At 31.7% G+C, this 19604-nt stretch overlaps 4 protein-coding genes across 4 annotated transcripts in view; all 4 read left to right on the top strand.

The window, feature by feature from the left end:
- The window catches only part of LOC144834499 (WD repeat and SOCS box-containing protein 1-like), a 215216-nt gene that overhangs the window by 68753 nt on the left and 126859 nt on the right, over nt 1-19604 (top strand). The gene's annotated exons all lie outside the window — the stretch shown is intronic.
- Nucleotides 3375-4898, top strand: LOC144835602 (tripartite motif-containing protein 42-like). The gene has a single exon (XM_078690682.1). The coding sequence runs from the start codon at nt 3375-3377 to the stop codon at nt 4896-4898; it is 1524 nt and encodes a 507-aa protein (XP_078546808.1).
- The window catches only part of LOC144835601 (uncharacterized), a 122449-nt gene continuing 115134 nt past the window's right edge, over nt 12290-19604 (top strand). Inside the window, exon 1 of the mRNA XM_078690681.1 lies at nt 12290-14377. Coding sequence (XP_078546807.1) covers nt 12290-14326 — 2037 coding nt within the window. The 3' untranslated portion in view covers nt 14327-14377. The remainder of the gene's footprint in view (nt 14378-19604) is intronic.
- On the top strand, nt 16764-18866 carry LOC144835599 (uncharacterized). Its single transcript, XM_078690680.1, has 3 exons — nt 16764-16787; nt 16987-17302; nt 18151-18866. Exons 1-3 carry the CDS (start codon nt 16764-16766, stop codon nt 18510-18512), a joined length of 702 nt encoding a protein of 233 aa, XP_078546806.1. The 3' UTR covers nt 18513-18866.

The raw sequence follows: 19604 nt of genomic DNA, 5'->3' as shown, positions 1-19604 counted from the left end.
AAATCCAGAGTCAACATTGGTTTACCGTATGTCGAGGGAATGACTCAAAGTTAAGAAGAGCATTGAAACAGTATAAACACATATCACTCCCAAAAACAAATTAAGACAAAGCCTAGTTCATCCCAAAGATAAGATAGACAAAGATCAACAGTGTGGTACAGTTTACCAAGTAGGTTGCCACAACTGCAAGAAGGTATACATAGGGGAAACGGGCAGAGCATTAAAAACAAGAATAATAGAACACAAAACAGACATTGAAAAAAATACGGTAGGTACAAGAACTAGGAGCGCTCTAATCTAAAATTCTGCACAAATCAGCTATCACAGATCACGCCACCATAGAAAACCACATACCAGATTTTGAAAATACAAAAATATGAGACAAAGAACAACACTACTTATCAAGAAAATTAAAAGAAGCCATTTGGATAAGAAAAACGAATATGAACATCAACAGAGACCAGGGAGGACACGAACTGAGCCATATCTACGATGATATAATAAAAAGGGATACCCGAGCATCCAAAAGGGGACACCAGCAGAAAGCTGAACATCAGACGAGAGATGGCGCAATTCACCGAACAACCATGAGGAATGACAGAAAATCATGTCAACGTCATTTGCGTGACCAAGGCTACTGAAAATAGCCGAAACGTAGCAACTAAGTACTTGGCAACTGGTTTATCAAAAAAGTTAACATTTATTTTTAAATATCCTAATTCTTGCTTGTTATGTATTGTCAATATAGTAGTACTAATGTAATTGCTGATTTGTTTGTTTTACCAATAAATGGAATAAGAATGTGTAACATATTTCAGTATTTATTGCTACTATAGCTAGTAGTGTTTACAAAACAACAATTTATTTTTTGGGATTTTAAAATTTCAACAATTTAAAATTCTAACTACAAAAGTATTGATATTATAGATGTTGTCTCTGGAAGACCAGGCACTAATTAAAATCTGCTCAGAGTACATGAACTCAAGATTGAAATGTACACGAGGAAATAATAAAATTATATGAAGTGTATTAAAAAATACAACTTCTAACATGGAGTCTTTTCTTGATAACATAGTGTAAACCGGCTTTTGTTACCTATCTACTTCATTAAATATTAAAGAAAATTACGCACAAAAGAGCAAACAAAGACGGATTTACGACCCTGGTTTTCTAAATACCCATGTTGTTATGTTGAACTATCTATCATAATAAAAGATATGTGCAGTGAACCTGGTTCGTTTGTGCAATACACCTTTAAAACAGAAGTGGTATCAGAATAGCTAACACCTACATACATTCAACTGATCGTGAAATGTAGGCCTATATACACATTAGTTGAATACAAATAGTTGAAGGAGGCCAGGAGTTAGGCTAATACACTTCAGACAGGAATACAAGTAGAAGCTTTGCGTGAATATTTTTAATCAACATTTAAAAAAAAGAATTGCAGAATTGTCAATGTAAGTACAGTGATACACCTTTTCTACAATTATAGTATTGTAAAGAAACCAATTACGGTGTTTTTAACGTCTAAAAGTTCCCTTTGATTTTTACGTATGGATTGTGATTATCGCAATATAAACCCTAACTATAAGTTGTTATTATTAAGAGTCACATAGAATAATTAATCAAACTGTACTTGTTTGTGGTAACTTAACTTTAAGAACTTATCGGAAAGAAGGGAAACAATTTCCGCTTTCCAGCAATATTCAAATTAGTTTAAGAAAACAACTACGGACAGCTTATAAATGCTGTGTATGTAACGATTTCAGTTATTGACTTCCCTTTTATAAATTTGTATTTTAATTTTGTTACATTTACTGCATTTCTGAGTTATATTTATCAAAAATTCAGTGGTTTTTTTTAAAGAGTAAAGTGCGATCGACTTCGACCACACTCCGGTAGTGGATCGAATCGGCTTTTCAGTCATTATTATTATTTTATGCTTCCCGGGCATGATCCCATTTTATCCGTTTGTTGTTCGTATTTGTATTCTTACATTTTGAGCGTATGCTACCGATTTAAATGTATATTCAGTAAATTATGTTATCATCTGAAACTAGAAGATTATTCGACTAATTATCATATACAGTAGATGAGCTGTTTTCTATCCTGCCTTCATGGTCACACAAATATGCAAATACAAGAATGTGTACATAAATTAATTTAAATGAGCAACAAATGTTTTATCGATTTACTTTTATATTCGCCTGAATATTTTTAATCAACATTTTAAAGAAAGAATTGCAGAATTGTCAATGTAAGTACAGTGATACACCTTTTCTACAATTATGGTTTATACAATTTGTATCAGGCTTATGCACACCATAGAGAATATCTCTATAATGATGAGCACACCTATGCACATCTTTGCCATTTTATTGGTTGATTTTATATCACGTGTACATGTATTTCTTCAAATAATTTTGTAAACATTTGGATAATTTTGTCCAACACGGCAAATCATGATTGAAATACAAACTATGTGCGCTATACTCCATGGTCAATAGATAGAATTGTTGAATAAACTGAATAAAATCTTACACTACAACAATAGTCTGTATAAAAACAAACAATTATTGTTTTGTATTTGTTGAAACCTGAAAATAATGAACTCAAACATTATAGTATACCGTTACAAACAGACACCACAAGTTGCTTGATAAAAAAAGACAAGGCCATATAGATGGCTGCAGTCGCATGCTCAAATTAGAGTTAGTGTTTACCGACCAACGGACCGACCAACCGATCGACATAGTGAGTTGTAGAGTCGACTAAAAACGCGATTTAAAAGAGTGCATCACAAAAAAGAAAATGTTAGCTTTATGGAATTTTCATTTAAGGTTTGCAATTTACACTTAGACACTTACACCAAGACAATTCAGCTATTAAAACGTGTAGCTTAATTACAATATTTTGAGTTAATGAACTAGAATTATGCTAAGGCTAAACATAGAGTCTCTCCTTGAAAACACAAAATCCAATTGACGTGCGTTAAGCTCTGTCTACACTATCAAACGAAAAAAACCCAAACGATATACCCATATATGATGTTGATGATGAACATCACACTTTTTTTGTCAAACTAGTTTGATAGTGTAGACAGAGCTTTACCTAGTGTCTTAGTAATGTTAGTGTCAATTTGTATCGTCACTGCTGAAGAATTTTGTTTATGCGTCCATTATTATAGTGATTGTTTATGTTTTCACCATTTTTCAGTTCCCCCTTTTTAATGTTTCAAAATATATTAGACATAGGGAAGACAAACTTCAGGCTTAAGTTTATGTGTTGGTCACGGCGCATCATCAAACACTTTCCATCCTTCGAATAAATAAATCTTACACTGAACAAAAATGCTGTATTATATTTTACAGATGTCTGCTAAAACAGATTTGACGTTTTTTGACAAAAAAGATCTGGAATGTCCCATCTGTCAACAAAGATTCACAAATCCAAAAGCACTTGAGTGTCTTCATACTTACTGTCTAAGATGTCTGCAAGATTTGATGAGAAAACATGGCAAGATACGATGTCCAAAATGCTGTAAGGCATACACTCTAACGAATGATGATTTGGAACATTTAAAGTGTAATGAAACGATACGTTTTCTAGTTGAATTTGTTGAGAAGGTTGAATCTGAAAAACCAGAAACATGCTCAAGATGTGGAAATCATCCTCAGCACTATTGCTCTGAATGTGAAATGTATATGTGTCGACAATGCATCCAACAGCATAAGATGTTCCCTACGCTGGAGAACCATTCACTGTACACACTGGATACAGACGTAGAAGAACAAGATCAAGATTTACCAAACTGCCAAAATCACCCGGATAAAAAAATGAAAGATTACTGTTGTACATGTAAACGTACGGCATGTGAAGATTGCAAACATATTGTCCGTTGTTATATGAATCAACATAAAGTGATTTCAGTGAAGATAGCTCTGAATGAAATTAATCAAACTGTTACCGAAACTGTGAAAATAGCCGAAGACATTAAGGGAAAGCTAAAAGACAGATTAGATGCTATCACTAAAGAGAAATCCGAATTTGAATCTAATTTGAAGTTAAGCAGAACAGCGATTGAGATTCATGAGAGTATAGTGATCCGAAAGGTAAAGGAAGAAACCAAGGTACTGATGGAAAATCTTACACAGATGTATGAAGAACAAAGTAAAGTTACCGATCGTCAAGTTAAAAGTATTGAATCAAAGCTGACCCAAGTACACTCATTGCTGGACGCAATCAAGAAAACAATGAATAAACTAACAGAAACAGAAAACCTTGCATCATACCAGACAGCTATCACTGCAGTTAGGAATGACGCTGCAGCAGATGAATTGGATAAATCATTTGCTAAAACAAGAAATTCACCAAAGTTTATTCCATCTCAAAAGCTGACTGAGTTAATGAATCATGAAGGTGTTGGTAAACTTATCACTGTTGGTGGTGTACATAATGTTTATGATGTTGGTCAAGTAACAGCTGCACTAAGCAACTTATTAGGTGAGAAATCAGCCACTTTAATAGCACACAAACAGGGAGAGTACACAACAACAGGTAGATGCAAATTGGAAGAAGTTTGGCACATGGATATCACTGATGGAGATATGTCACACGTCATCGGTTCACCAGTGCGAATCATTGTAGGCACGGGTGAAGAAGATGGTAAAGTTTTGGGTCCTTGTGGTTTCACCAAAGATATGGATGGGAATATAATAGTATCCAGTAATCATAAACTACAACTATTTGATCAAAATTTTAAATTCATTAAACGAATAGATAACAAAGATGATGGATTGGATACTCCATTAGGGATTGCTGTAATCTCAGAAAAACCAAGAAGAGTTGCAGTGGCAAACCACAGAGCAAACAATGTAAAAATATTTATTTATTAAAATAACTACAAAAACATGAGAACATTTATGAATCCAGATAATTGATAAATTTCTGTTAAGTGTTCGTAATCAGATCAGTAACAATCACATGCATCTTGTTAATAAAGCAAGTGAACACAAACCAAATTGTTATCATTTATTTCTTATTTGTTAAAGTTGTGTATTTAAATGTTAAATTACATCAATAAAGTGTATTCAAATTGGATGTTTAATATTTTAATTTTCAATCTTTTATTTTAATGTACAAATTAATATATTTATGTTTGATTATGTTTTGTGTAAAGGCGGGGGGTGGGTATGGTGGAGGAGGGGTATACATTATCAAAGGTTATACAGATAACATATGATACAATTTATACTTAAGACCTGTAACTTGGAATTGTTGTTTAATTTTAAAAAGTTTCTAAATTACAGTAAAACCCCGCATTTGGGACCCCCTAATCAAGACGGGAACTTTCCTGCTAAACGATCTATTGGGTAATAATATTGTTTACTATTTTAATGTCAGAGGACACCTCTTTAAAAGGGAACGTTTGTTGGTTCTTGATGGTGTCCCCCAAAGGTTCTCTACTGTAGTTGTAGTGCAATCAATAATAAGAAGTCACATACTAATATTAATATTGACACCAGTATAATTGAATCATTTTGTAAATACATCTCCGAAGATGGTTATAATTGTTTTACTTATTATTATATAATCTTGATAGAAGAAGGCATGGTGTTGACAATGTATACTCATGTTTGTCTGTGAAACGCGCTGGTAACAGAAATAAAAACTCGTATAGTAATTATAATAATAATTATATCAATGTAAATAAAATTAACAATGCTGTTAATGTATTAAAGTCACATATGATATTTCCAAAAATTGGTAAAAGGGATGATGTATTGTATTATATGGATTATAGCAAGGGATGATGTATTGTATTATATGGATTATAGCAAGGGATGATGTATTGTATTATATGGATTATAGCAATTTTCAGAAACTAACAGCCTTTTCATGTACAATGCAACTTTTAGATTATCGACTACATTATTTAACTGCAAAATTACATTATGTATTCTGTAATATAATTATTAGTGTATAATAGGTAATTATCTGACATATCAGTCTCTATCCTAATATACTTATTTTTGCTTGTAAAGTTTTCAATATACTACTGTAATTGCTGATTAGTGTTTTTTTTATACCAATAAATGTTTATTTTACACAGCTAGTAGTGTTAACATCAAAAACATTGATTCCTATTTGTGATTGTTGTAAAACTGTACAACCATATTAAATTTAGCCCAGTACTAACAAAGATAACAGACGATAAAGATAACAGACGATGAAGAAAACAGACGATAAAGATAACAGACGATAAAGGTAACAGACGATAAAGATAACAGACGATAAAGATAGCAGATGATAAAGATAGCAGACGATAAAGGTAACAGACGATAATGATAACAGACGATAAAGATAACAGACGATAAAGATAACAGACGATGAAAATAACAGACGATGAAGATAACAGACGATAAAGATAACAGACGATAAAAATAACAGACAATGAAGATAACAAACAATGAAGATAACAGACGATGAAGATAACAGACGATAAAGATAACAGACGATAAAGATAACAGACGATAAAGATAACAGACGATAAAGGTAACAGACGATAACGGTAACAGACGATAAAGATAACAGACGATAAAGATAACAGACGATGAAGATAACAGACGATGAAGATAAAAGACGATAAAGATAACAGACGATAAAGATAACAGACGATAAAGATAACAGACGATAAAGGTAACAGACGATAACGATAACAGACGATGGAATTAAGGTCAAGTTCAATATTGAATATCGAAATGTGGCAGGCTATAGGCGCTTGACCTTTGAAAAGATCGCTTAAAATTTATAAATTTAAACTTACGATACTTAGTATTGTATATTCAGGAATAGCCGCTCCATAATCTCTTTCCTTTTCTTCTTCCTTATCTATATTTTATATTTTAAAATTTAGTAAAACTAACAAATATCTTATTATTAATATTATAATCATATCATCATCAATAAATATTTAAAATATATATATATATAAAAGAATATTTATCGCATGATATACAGTCTAAGATAATTAATTGATATACAAAATCATTACACTCAACTACTATCTTCATCTCCTGTACCGTTTTTGATTACGATCATGCGGGAAATTACCTCACGACGTTACGATACATCTATTTCCTATTACGTTTGCTATATTTCCATCATTTGCTATGGCAAAGTTGATATTTAAAAGAAGATGTAATAACAGGAAATGCTAATGTTAACCGGTTGGTCATGTCTCACGTTATAATTCGGGGGCTTGCGATTGACTATTAAAACATGGTATCCTGAAACAGTTTTAATCAAACATTAAATAGCACGATTCTTGTTTTTATGCAACAATACCTACTATAATACTTCATTTAGTTAACTTTTGTTAAAATCAATGGACCTGGGTATATGATAAATCTATTGGTGGCCTATACAATTTAATCTATATTGTCTCTCGAGGAAGACCTGGCACTCATTCCAAAGTGTTAATATTGTTAACTTAAGATTGAAATGTACATGAGGAACATCACTATTATATAGGTGTGTATAAGTGTAGGCGTACTGTAAGTTTAATTCTACTACTCAAAAGAAGCTTTCTTGTGCAAAGTATAGAATTTTTAATTAAATTCAATCATGAAAAAAATAAGTGATTGGTAATGCGTGATTGCGCTGTATATGACTGCGCATGTTTAGGTGTGTTATAAAACAAATCATGAACATTCAACTCATTCAACTAGTTAATTGTTTTTGTAAATTGAAATTGATTCAACTTCTTCAACAGGGGCTTTTCTTGTGTAAAATACAAAGTTTGTTTACCTCTATTTCAATCAATCATATCAATAATCTTTTATTTTAGCATAACACCATAGAAAATACAAACACTACAAAAGAAAACAAAAGCATCTCAATTGGAAATTTGCGCAAAAGAGTAAACATAGAATTTGTTTCTCTACGCTTGAAAAAAGTTCAGACAACTGTAGTTAAACATGCACCCATAAGAAGAAATATCATTGTTCAAAGACATCGTGAAACCCTGCAGCTGGCATAGTTTTAACCAAACATTCATTCAATAGCCTTATTCTCGTTTTTATGCAACCTTTCCTATACTTCATTTAGTTGCTTTTAGTCGCAAAAGAGCAAAGTTCTCAATACTACTACCCTGGTTTGGTAAATACAATGTTGTTATATTATACAAGATATGTGTACATTGCAGTGAACTTGGTACCTTGAATTGTGCAATACACTTTTATAACAGACGTATTATCCGAAAATAGCCGACACATATTCAACTGATCGCAGAAGGTACATATAGATATAGATGGTACACATCTCCAGTCCTAGTTGAAAGAATTTGAATAAAAATATTTGAAGGACAGAAGGAACATTCAGACATCAGACAGGAACAAAAGCAAAAGGTTCATCATCTGAATATTTGCAGGCAATACTACAGAAAGAAGTCTACAACAGTTTAATGTAAGAAATTAACCAATCTTCTTTTTATTCGTTGAAACCTAAAAATTATGAAAATCCACCGCATTCAACTAAAACATAATTTGTATATCGTTACAGTGACAACATGAATTGACACGAATCGCGTAGTGGTTTGATAAAAAAAAACCAAAAAACTTCATTTAGTACAGGTGCTTCACAAAACGCATAATTAATAACTACATTTTTATTTAAATGCTTGATAATTTAGCTATTAAAAAGCGTAGTTTAATTACAATCTTTTAAATTAATGAACTAGATTATAGTAAATATTATATTAGTGTCTGTTCGTGAAAACACAAAATGTTTTACTCTAGTAAAGTTAGTGTCAATTCGTGTCGTCACTGCTGACGATTATATTTGTTGATGTGAGAGAGGGCGCTAATTAACATGGTTATGGTTGGTCATATTATGCTTCATTAAGTTTAAATAAATATTTATTTTCGGGGGCGTGCGATTGACTTTTACAAAAAAGTAAAGACAAAATAATGTTGTAAAAATGCACACAGGAGGAAGAAATATCACTGTCCTAAGACGTCGCGGTACCCTGACATATTTTAACCAAACATTCATTCAATAGCCTTATTCTTGTTTTTATGCAACATAGGCTTATTATACTTTATTCTTTCTTTTGTTGATTACAATTAAAAAAGTTGTTTGAAGGTTTGCATGGCGAAATCAAATGTTGATGAGGACGATCAAAGCATACTGATCGAAACGTCGAGAAACTCAACAGTTCTTTTCAAAACTAATACACGTGGTTTACCGCAAACTTTATATCAACAATTAAAAAGTTAATAATAAATCCATGGACTTAGTCCATGATGAGTCTATAAGCCTATACAAATTTAACCTATAAACTTTGATAACACATTTGTATGTACTTTATTTAGGCCTATATCTAGTTGCTAAGCGTAACTGGCAAACACACACTAAAGCAAGTATAGTCAGAACCCTGGATTTTCCCAATTAAAAAATTAGTTACACTTGTTATATAATAATCATGAATTCAAATTAGGCCTAATTTACACATATTTAATAAAAAAAAAATTAACTATAACAGTATACCTATATTATATCTCGAGGACCAGGCACTCATTAAAACTCTGCTCAGAGTACATATAACTTTTAATATTTTAAACTCAAGATTGAAATGTACATAAAAGAAAATATCAAAGTTATAATATTACTGTGGTAAAAAAAACTTCCTTGCCAAGTTTATATCAAAATTGTTAATACTATCTAACACAATGTTAAACCGGTAAATGTTTACCTATCTACTTACTAAATTAACATTTTCGCAAAAGAGCAAAGTTCTCAATACTACTACCCTGGTTTGGTAAATACAATGTTGTTATATTCTACAAGATATGTGTACATTGCAGTGAACTTGGTACCTTAAATTGTGCAATACACCTTTATAACAGACGTATTATCAGAAAATAGCCGACACATATTCAACTGATCGCAGAAGGTACACCTATAGAAAAGAACGTTGAATAAAACAATAGTAGGAGACCGTATATGTGGCTACACACATCAGACGAGAACACACGCAGAAGGTTCGCCTGAATATTTGCAGTCAACTTTTTTAAGAAAGACGTCTACGACATTTTCAATGTAAGTAATCTTTTTCTACAATAACAGTGCTGTTTTATTTATAATGTTGTAATACAGGGCAAACCTTGCATGTCTTTGTCATTTGATTGGTTGATGTTGTATCGCTCACGTGCTACGTTATGTATTATTTTCTCTCATTTTAACGATTGACGTTTTAGCTTTTTCAATTTTCAATTCAATTCAATCATGGATAAAATAAGTGATTGGTAATGCGTGATTGCGCTGTATATGACTGCGCATGCTCGCCATTTACAATGAATTTGAATTTAACTTAGTTTACGTGTGTTATAAAACAAATCATTGAAATTGATTAAACTTCTCAAAAGGGGCTTTTCTTGTGTAAAATTACAAAGTTAATACCTTATGATAACCTAACGTAACCGACTTTGTTTACCTCTATTTCACAATTGGAAATTTGCGCAAAAGAATTTGTTTGTTTTACGTTTGAAAAAACATGCACCCAGTAAGAAGAAATATCATTGTTCAAAGACATCGTGGCACCCTGCAACTGGCATAGTTTTAACCAAACATTCATTCAATAGCCTTATTCTTGTTTTTATACAACATAGGCCTATCGTATACTTCATTTAGTTACTTTTTGTTGATTGAAATACAAATAAAAAGTTAATAATAAATCCACAGACCTGGATACATGATAAATCTATTGGCCTATACAATTTAATCTAGAAACTTTGATAACACATTTTGAAGACGGTGCTTTATTTCTATCTAGATGCTAAGTGTAACTGGCAAACACAAATACATAAAGCAAGTCAATCAGAACCCTGGATTTTCCTAATCACAAATTTAGTTACAAATTGTCTAATGATCATGAATTCAAATTAAAGGGCCTAATTTTCCAAGTTAATTTGTGTAAACATTCACAAACCATATTTAATAATAAACAGTATTAAAACAATAACATTATGACCCATATTGTCTCTCGAGGAGGACCTGACACTCATTCCAAAATTTCAATATTGTTAACTTAAGATTGAAATGTACATGAGGAACATAAAATTATATAGGTGTGTATAAGTGTAGGCCTATTCACTAAAGTTTAGTCAATTTCTCAAAAGGGACTTTTCTTGTGTAAAAGTTAATATCTTATGATAATCTAATGTAAGCCGACTTTGTTTACTTCTATTTCACAATTGGACATTAGCGCAAAAGAGCAAACAAAGAAGTATTTTAACATTAATTAACTCCCCTGGTTGTCTAAATTCAAATGTTATAGCCTATTATCAATATGTTTACTTTGCAGTGAACTTAAATTGTGTAATACACCCTTAACAGCAGAGAATATAACCTACGCCTACACATATTCAACTGATCGCAAGTAGACGGTACTGTACAGCAAAAGGTTTGCTTGAATATTGTTTACAACATTTTAAAGAAGTTTTCAACATTTTCAATGTAAGTAATAAAACTTTTTATACATTATATGGTGTAAAAAAATAAGGTTCCGACACAATTTTGTATTATAGCACACCGTATTTTTGCCATTTGATTGGTTGATTTTGTATCCGTCACGTGCCATGTATTATTTTCTCATTTTAACGATTGTAGATTCTAATAATACTTTTGTTCGACAGAGTAAGTTGGTTAATGCGTGATTAAAATTTAACCTGTAGTGTGCGCTGCCTAACTATATACCGTAACTGCTCTACTACGCGGTCGTCATTTACATTACATGAAATTGAATAAAAGTTTAGATGTGTACAAATAATGAATTTGGTAGTTGTGAGTGACTGACCTAAGCTTGGTTCCGCCTCGATCTTTAAAATTATGAAAATTCACCTCATACAAACATTAAACATTTTTTATTTGTGCTGTATATATTTGCTCTATGCATTATTATCGTGGATTTTGTTTGTTTTGTAAATTGACAGGGCGCCCTGTGTATATGCCCTTTTATTTATGTTATGCTATTTAGGTTGTTCTTTCTTTTAATATTTATACATTTTAAAGGGAACCAATTTCTTTCTCAAACCATTCATATTTTTAAACACCTGACAAAAAACCCCCTTAAAAACTGTAATATATTTTACAGATGTCTGCTGAAACAGTATTGACGTTTTTTGATGAAAAAGATCTGGAATGTTCCATCTGTCAACAAAGAATCACAGATCCAAAAGCACTTGAGTGTCTTCATATTTACTGTTTAAGATGTCTGCAAGATTTGATGAGAAGACATGGCAAGATACGATGTCCAAAATGCTGTAAGGCATACACTCTAAAGAATGATGATTTGAAACATTTGCAGTGTAATGAAACAATACGTTATCTAGTTGAATTTGTTGAGAAGATTGAATCTGAAAAACCAGAAACATGCTCAAGATGTGCGAATCAACCTCAGCACTATTGCTCTGAATGTAAAATGTATATGTGTAGGCAATGTATTCAACAGCATAAGATGTTCCCTACGCTGGAGAATCATTCACTATACACACTGGATACAGACATAGCAGAACAGAGTCAAGATTCCCTAAACTGCCAAAATCACCCGGATAAAAAACTGAACGATTACTGCTCAACATGTAAAATGACTGCATGTGAAGATTGCAAACATATTCTCAGTTGTTATAGAAATAAACATGAGGTGATTCCAATACAGGAAGCTCTGACAAAAATTAATCAAACTGTTACTGAAACTATGAAAATAGCTGAAGACATTAAAGGAAAGCTAAAAGAGAGATTAAATGTTATCACAAAAGAAAAATCAGAGTTTGAATATAATTTTAGGTCAAGCAGAACAGCGATTGAAATTCATGAGAGTACAATGATCCGAAAGGTAAAGGAAGAAACCAAGGTACTGAGGGCAAATCTTACACAGATTTATAAAGAACAAAGTAAAGTTATCGATCGTCAAGTTAAAAGTATTGAATCAAAGCTGACACAAGTAACCTCATTGATAGAATCAATCAAGAAAACAATGAATAAACCAACAAAAACAGAAAACCTTACATCATACCAGACAGCTATCACTGCAGTTAGGAATGACGCTGCAGCAGATGAATTGGATAAATCATTTGCTAAAACAAGAGTTACCCCAAAGTTTATTCCATTTAAAAAGCTGGTTGAGTTGATGAATCATGAAGGTGTTGGTAAACTTATCACTGTTGGTGGTGTGCACAAGGTTCATAAGGAAGACGTAAACATTTCAGTCACAAAAGGACAGCCATTTAGTGTGAGAGTATCAAGTCTAGAAGAGAGTGATGCTGGCAAATTAACAGTCACATTAAGCAACTCATTAGGTGAGAAATCAGCCACTGAAGTAACACACACAAAGGGAGAGTACACAATAACAGGTAGATGCAATTTGGAAGGAGATTGGCACATGAATATCACTGATGGAGATAAGTCACATGTCATAGGTTCACCAGTGAGTATCAAGGCGGAACCTGTTGGACTTGTACATACCATAGATAACATATCAGAGTATAAAGAAAATCAAAAAACAAATAAAGTGATAGATGTAGCATTAGATACTGATGGATGTATGTTAGTGTCAAGTGGCAGTAAAGATATAATAAGGTTTGACCAATCAGGTTGTTTTGTTTCTAGAATACAAATACCACAAAATGTACAAGTCAATTGCATGCATCAAATATGCAATGGTCACAGGTTGTATAGTGATGACTTAGAAAAATGTGTTGTAATGTGTGATAACCAATATCATGGAATCCGAACCTTTGGTAAAGGAGTATTAAAATATCCAATGGGAGTAAGAGTAAACCAAAAGACCAGGATGTTATATGTAGCAGATCGTGAATGTCACTGTGTGTTTAAATTCAATATTGATGATGGTAGTCTACTGGGTAAGATAGGTTCTGAAGGTAGTGAAGCAAGACAAATGAAAACACCAGATGATGTTGCTTTAACAAAGGAGGGTCATGTGATTGTTGTTGAATTTGGGAATGACATAATACAATTGTTTGATGCTAATGAAAAGCTGATGAAGATTCTTGTAGGCTCTGGTAAAGAAGATGGTAAAGTCTGGGGTCCTAGTGGTATAACGATAGATATGGATGGGAATATAATAGTATCCAGTAATCATAAACTACAACTATTTGATCAAAATGGTAAATTCATTAAACGAATAGATAACGAAGATGATGGGTTGGGTTGTCCAGCAGGAATTGCTGTAATCTCAGAAAGACCACGACGAGTTGCAGTGGCAAACCATAGAGCAAACAATGTAAAAATATTTAATTATTAAAATAACTACAAAACATGAAAACATTTATGCATCCAGATAATTGATAAATTTCTGTTAAATGTTTGTAATCCGATCAAGAACAATCACTTGAATATTGTTATTTAAGCAAGTAAACACAAACTAAGTTGTTTTCACTCATACCTTAATTGTTGTGTTGTGTATTTAAATGTTCTGTTGTTAATTTAATATTTTGGCATATTAACTTTTGTTTAATTATAAAATTAATTAAAAATACATTTAACTACGTTAGACGCAATCACATGACCTTACTTTAATAAAGTGTATACAAATTGGTTGTATATAATATTTCAATTTTTTATTTTTTTTCTATTTTAATGTACAAATTAATATATTTAATATAGGTATTATGTGCTGTGTTTTCTACTTAATTAACATGTGTTGTATTAAAGGCCGGGAAGGTGGAAGGGATACATTATCAATGGTTATACAGATGATAGAGTAACTAATTTGTGACCTGTAACTTGGAATTGTTGTAATTTATACTACTTTATTTGTAACAATAATAAGAAGTTAAATTCTAATATTAATATTGACACTAGTTTAATTGCTTTATATACATGCTACTTGAATGATTTTGTAAATACATCTCCAATAATGATTATAATTATTTTACTTATTATTATATAATCTTGACAGAAGAAGGCATTGTGTTGAAAATCTACACTGATGTTAGTCTGTGAATTGCGCTTGTATAATAAAAACTCATATAGGCTTAATACTAATTATTATATCACTGTAAATAAAATGAGCAATTCCTCTGCAGTTATGTATTAAAGTCAATTCATTATATTTCCAAAAATGGGAAAAGGAATGATCTATTTTATCATATGTATTATAGCACTAATATTGTTAGAAACTAACATCCTTCATGTACAATGCAACTCTTGATCACCAACTACACAGGCCGTATTTATCTTTATATTATGTATTTGCTGTAATATAGTTAGGCCTATTAGTGTGTCATGAGTATCTGACATATCAGTCTCTATCCTAATATACTGATTTTTGCTGGTTAAGTATTAATTTATTTTCAATATTCTACTGTAATTGCTGATTAGTGTTTTTTTAACCAATAAATGGAATACAAATGTTTAACTGTATTACTTTATTTATTTTACACAGCTAGAGTAGTGTTAACATCAACACATTTATTCCTCTGTGATTTTAAAACTTTACAACCATTTTAAATTTAGACAAGTACTAACAATTATTTAGATTGATGATGTTAACAGATTTGTTTTACTGATGATAACAGAATGACGATTAAGTTCAGAAATGAGTTTGACAATAATTGTCAACACTATATAATTATTCCTATAAATATTACCATAAATGATTCCTAAACCACCGAAAGAGCTGCAATGAAACTTGAACATGAGTGCAGGTTAGGTGAGCAGATTTAGGGTAATAACAATACTTCTTCCCATATTTATTATAATTTGAAAACTAATTCGACCAAAGGGAAGAAAACAAAATTTCCAGTCTGAATTTAAAGATGCTACCTCATTCGGTAGACTGGTGTCAACATAATCATCTTAACCAAATTGATACCAAGATGGTTAACAGCATCGCGCTTCCTACTGTAGATATGTAACATCACATTTGGTCTTTATAGATATTCCTATTTATTTATCAAAGAGAAAATGAATGATTTGGGATGACGGTGGACCAACTCGCCATTACAAATATTACCAATTATTCGCAGTTGATACAAATTTGTAATGTTGGATTAGATATTCTGGTTGGTTTAAGTCACTCTCAGTAAACAAACTTTAAACAAGTCCATATACATGGCTGCAGTCGCGTTCTCAAGTTAGTGTTTACCGACCGACCAACCGACCAACATTGTGAGCTGTAGAGTCGCGTTGCACGCGACTAAAATAGTTTAATGCATTTATAACTAGCAGGCCTCATTGAAAATTAGCAATTTGCACATATTTGTGAACACACGAATACTTAAAATGAAAGATGAGGAGACTAGGGATTAAATAGTTGTAATTCAAGGTGATATAAATTAAATTAAAAGTGCAAATGAAGGCTTGGTCGGTTCAATAAAGTATAAATTATTGTCATATTGTATAATAAACTCATTTCAATACAGGCACTCGTCATAAATACAAAGGTATGCTGATCTAATTTTGATTATCATATTATTATTGAATTTATTTTTTCTTATGTTTATAGTATTTTAGGCCTATTTATTCAAATATTTTTTTTATTGCATCATTTTTATTATTTTTATTTATTTTTATTTTAAGCTGCAAAAAGTAGTCACTCAAACTAACAACATAGCCTATTGTTATATGTTATGTAATGTTTTTATTTCTTATTAATACCAATGCATTTCCCGGCATCGAGAAAGATGAAGTTTCACCAAGGATACGAGGATTTGAACAAAAAATTAAATAAAAAAAACATGATTTTAAAGAAATATAGAACGGTATGTTTATCAACCAAACATCAGGTATGACGTCTAAAAAAGAAAGTCTACGTAAATCAGCTAATGTATTATGGTTATGTTTCTGGCAGACGACAAAGCAGACGACAAGAGACTGAAGTCACAAAACATTTGGTAGACGGACTGTCGTTCACACTATTTGAAAACCACCCATTACTCAATTTCTATACTTAATTTTCAGATGATTATTATCTACGTTATTAGTTTAATTGTAGGCCTATTTGCTGGCAAAGTTCATGGGCTTACAACTAACGAAATAAACCAGTTCGTGACGAAGACTCACATAGAACATAACACAGGTCTACAAGGGACAGTATCAATAACATCTCGCAGAAGAGTTCATACGCTTGTCAGCAATGGTATTCCAGATCACGAGACTGGAACCTACCCCAGTCAACACACACCAAACAGTATCATTGAACAGGACTACTCCTACCAATTTCCAAGAAACCCAATCGTTGCCAGCGAATCCACCGCCTTAAATCAGGGGCCAGTTGGTAAAGATTTAATTATAATTTTTATCTTCACAATTATTATGGATGTATAGCCGAGGCTCTAATCATTCATTATATAATAATTTTATCTGATATTTTTTAAATCTTAGAAGACTCCGTGAGTTCTGTATCCCTAGAGTTAAAACTAACCGTTCAAAAACGTTTATTATTAATCACGGACTATTCCAAAAATGGTAAACATTTAGTGTTATGTTTCCGCGACCTTCCGTACCATTGTGTATAAATATTTTTGAAAATTTTTGAAGTTTTTAACATTTTTTAAATTTGTAAAAATTTTTTTAAAACTTTTAAATTTTTATAATGCAGGCCTATATCAATATTCTGATGTGTTCAGTTAAACCTGTTTTTAACATTTTGAATATATATTTATTTTTTTTATATATATATAGTGATATTTTATTGTAATTTTGTTTTAATATTTTGATTGTATGTTTTACCTTTCTAAATGTCTTTTATATTTTTATATTGCATTTTATTGTTCTGAGTGAAACGCTTTTGTTAAACTTCAATCTTTCGTTTGATTGCAATAAAGTTCTATTCGTATTCGTATTCGTAAAGAAGGCACGCATTTATTGAAAGTTATATAGGATGTGCGTATTGTTTCCACAATATTGTAAATAACAATATAAATTTAAAACTAGAAAAGAAAAAAAAAAGAAAAACAATAATAGAAGTGGGTGTACTGTCAGTAAACATTATTTCAACAATTAAAGGTATTAGGCCTATTTGGTAAAATAATGTTAGTACAGTATTCCCATGACTGTTGTATACATTACAGTTGAGGAAAAAAGTATGCATTTAACATTGTACACTTAACAACTTTACTATAGGAATTTCTATTAACGGTATACCATTCTACAATCCATGGACCAATGATGGACAAAATGCTGTCCTCGGGGAGAGATTCGACGACTGCGATGGTCACCCGGATAAACGAGGTCGATACCATTATCACAAAATGCCGAGTTCATGTGTCTTCACCGTAGAGGAGGGCGTTGCTTCGACTATTATAGGTGTTGCACTCGATGGATTTCCGATCTACGGACCAATTGACGAAGATGGCTCTCGACTGAGGACATCCGATCTTGACGAATGCCATGGCAAACACGGCACAGACGGAAAGTATCGGTACCACGTGACCGACGATTTTCCTTACATACTCGGATGCTACAAGGGAGAAGTTGGCAATTAACAAAAGCCAAGATGGGGGAACACACCTCACCCTATGTCACTAGATAGTATCTAACTGAATATTGCAAGTCAGTTAAATACAAGTGTAGATGTGGCGTCGGCATATTTGATAATTTTAATGCGTGTTGTTTCTGTGCTTTTTTCCAGTGCTTTAATATTAAACTAATTTGTTTTTCTTCCGACAAATAATTACATATTTTCTAAATAATTTCTATTAATGAATTGTATTAATATTATTATTATGTCTCATTTTTTGTGATCCGTTTATGATTTAAATTTGTATTTTTAAATTAGTAAAAGTAGGCCTACAGTATAAAAAATAAATATGGAAAATTATGTGTCTTTTGTCATCATATTTTGTTTCTGACTATAATATTTCAAATTATTATTCATTACTAATGACTATTATATTCGTTTACTGTTATTTTTTTCTATCTCTAAACTGATTTCAAAACCAACTCCAGTAATCTCCTGATTAGACACCAATAAAGAACACTCCCACTAATAATACCGGAATGAAAAAGTCAAACGGACAATTGTAAAGCCTCATTCTCACTGGACTTTAAGAGATAAGGATCATTGTATTATTGGGATTATATGTGACCTTGTGATTACTATTTATATAATAAATTCAGAAAAAAGGTGATACAAATACATACATACAAATTTACTACAGTAGAACTGAAGGAAAGACGGAATGAAAACTAATATATTTTACTAATATTGTTTTGACAGACTCATCGTCATCAGTTTTTGAGAAAAACAATTACAAATGGTAATTGAGAAACAAACATTATATACAACGTAAAACTAACAAAAGTTGGATATACGGTATTTAATCCACTTATATACAGTTTATATAAATCTGAATAGGTTTTGGATATCTGAATATGCTTGGCTTGGGATATCTGAATAGGCTTGGGATATCTGTATAGGCTTGGGATATCTGAATAGGCTTGGGATATCTGAATAAGGCTTGGGATATCTGAATAGGCTTGGGATATCTGAATAGGCTTGGGATATCTGAATAGGTTTGGGATATCTGAATAGGCTTGGGATATCTGAATAAGGCTTGGGATATCTGAATAGGCTT

This window comes from Antedon bifida, chromosome 2, assembly GCF_963402885.1.
Source record: "Antedon bifida chromosome 2, ecAntBifi1.1, whole genome shotgun sequence".
NCBI classification, from domain to species: domain Eukaryota; kingdom Metazoa; phylum Echinodermata; class Crinoidea; order Comatulida; family Antedonidae; genus Antedon; species Antedon bifida.
This window is presented reverse-complemented; position numbering and strand designations above follow the sequence as displayed.

What these genes read in the sequence shown, in the direction of transcription:
- LOC144835602 (XM_078690682.1), top strand. Translation starts at nt 3,375, where the DNA reads ATGTCTGCTAAAACAGATTTGACGTTTTTTGACAAAAAAGATCTGGAA.
- LOC144835599 (XM_078690680.1), top strand. Translation starts at nt 16,764, where the DNA reads ATGATTTTAAAGAAATATAGAACG. An exon ending in TTTTAAAGAAATATAGAACG is followed by an intron (nt 16,788 to 16,986) that starts GTATGTTTATCA and finishes CTTAATTTTCAG; the next exon opens with ATGATTATTATCTACGTTAT. An exon ending in CTTAAATCAGGGGCCAGTTG is followed by an intron (nt 17,303 to 18,150) that starts GTAAAGATTTAA and finishes ACTTTACTATAG; the next exon opens with GAATTTCTATTAACGGTATA.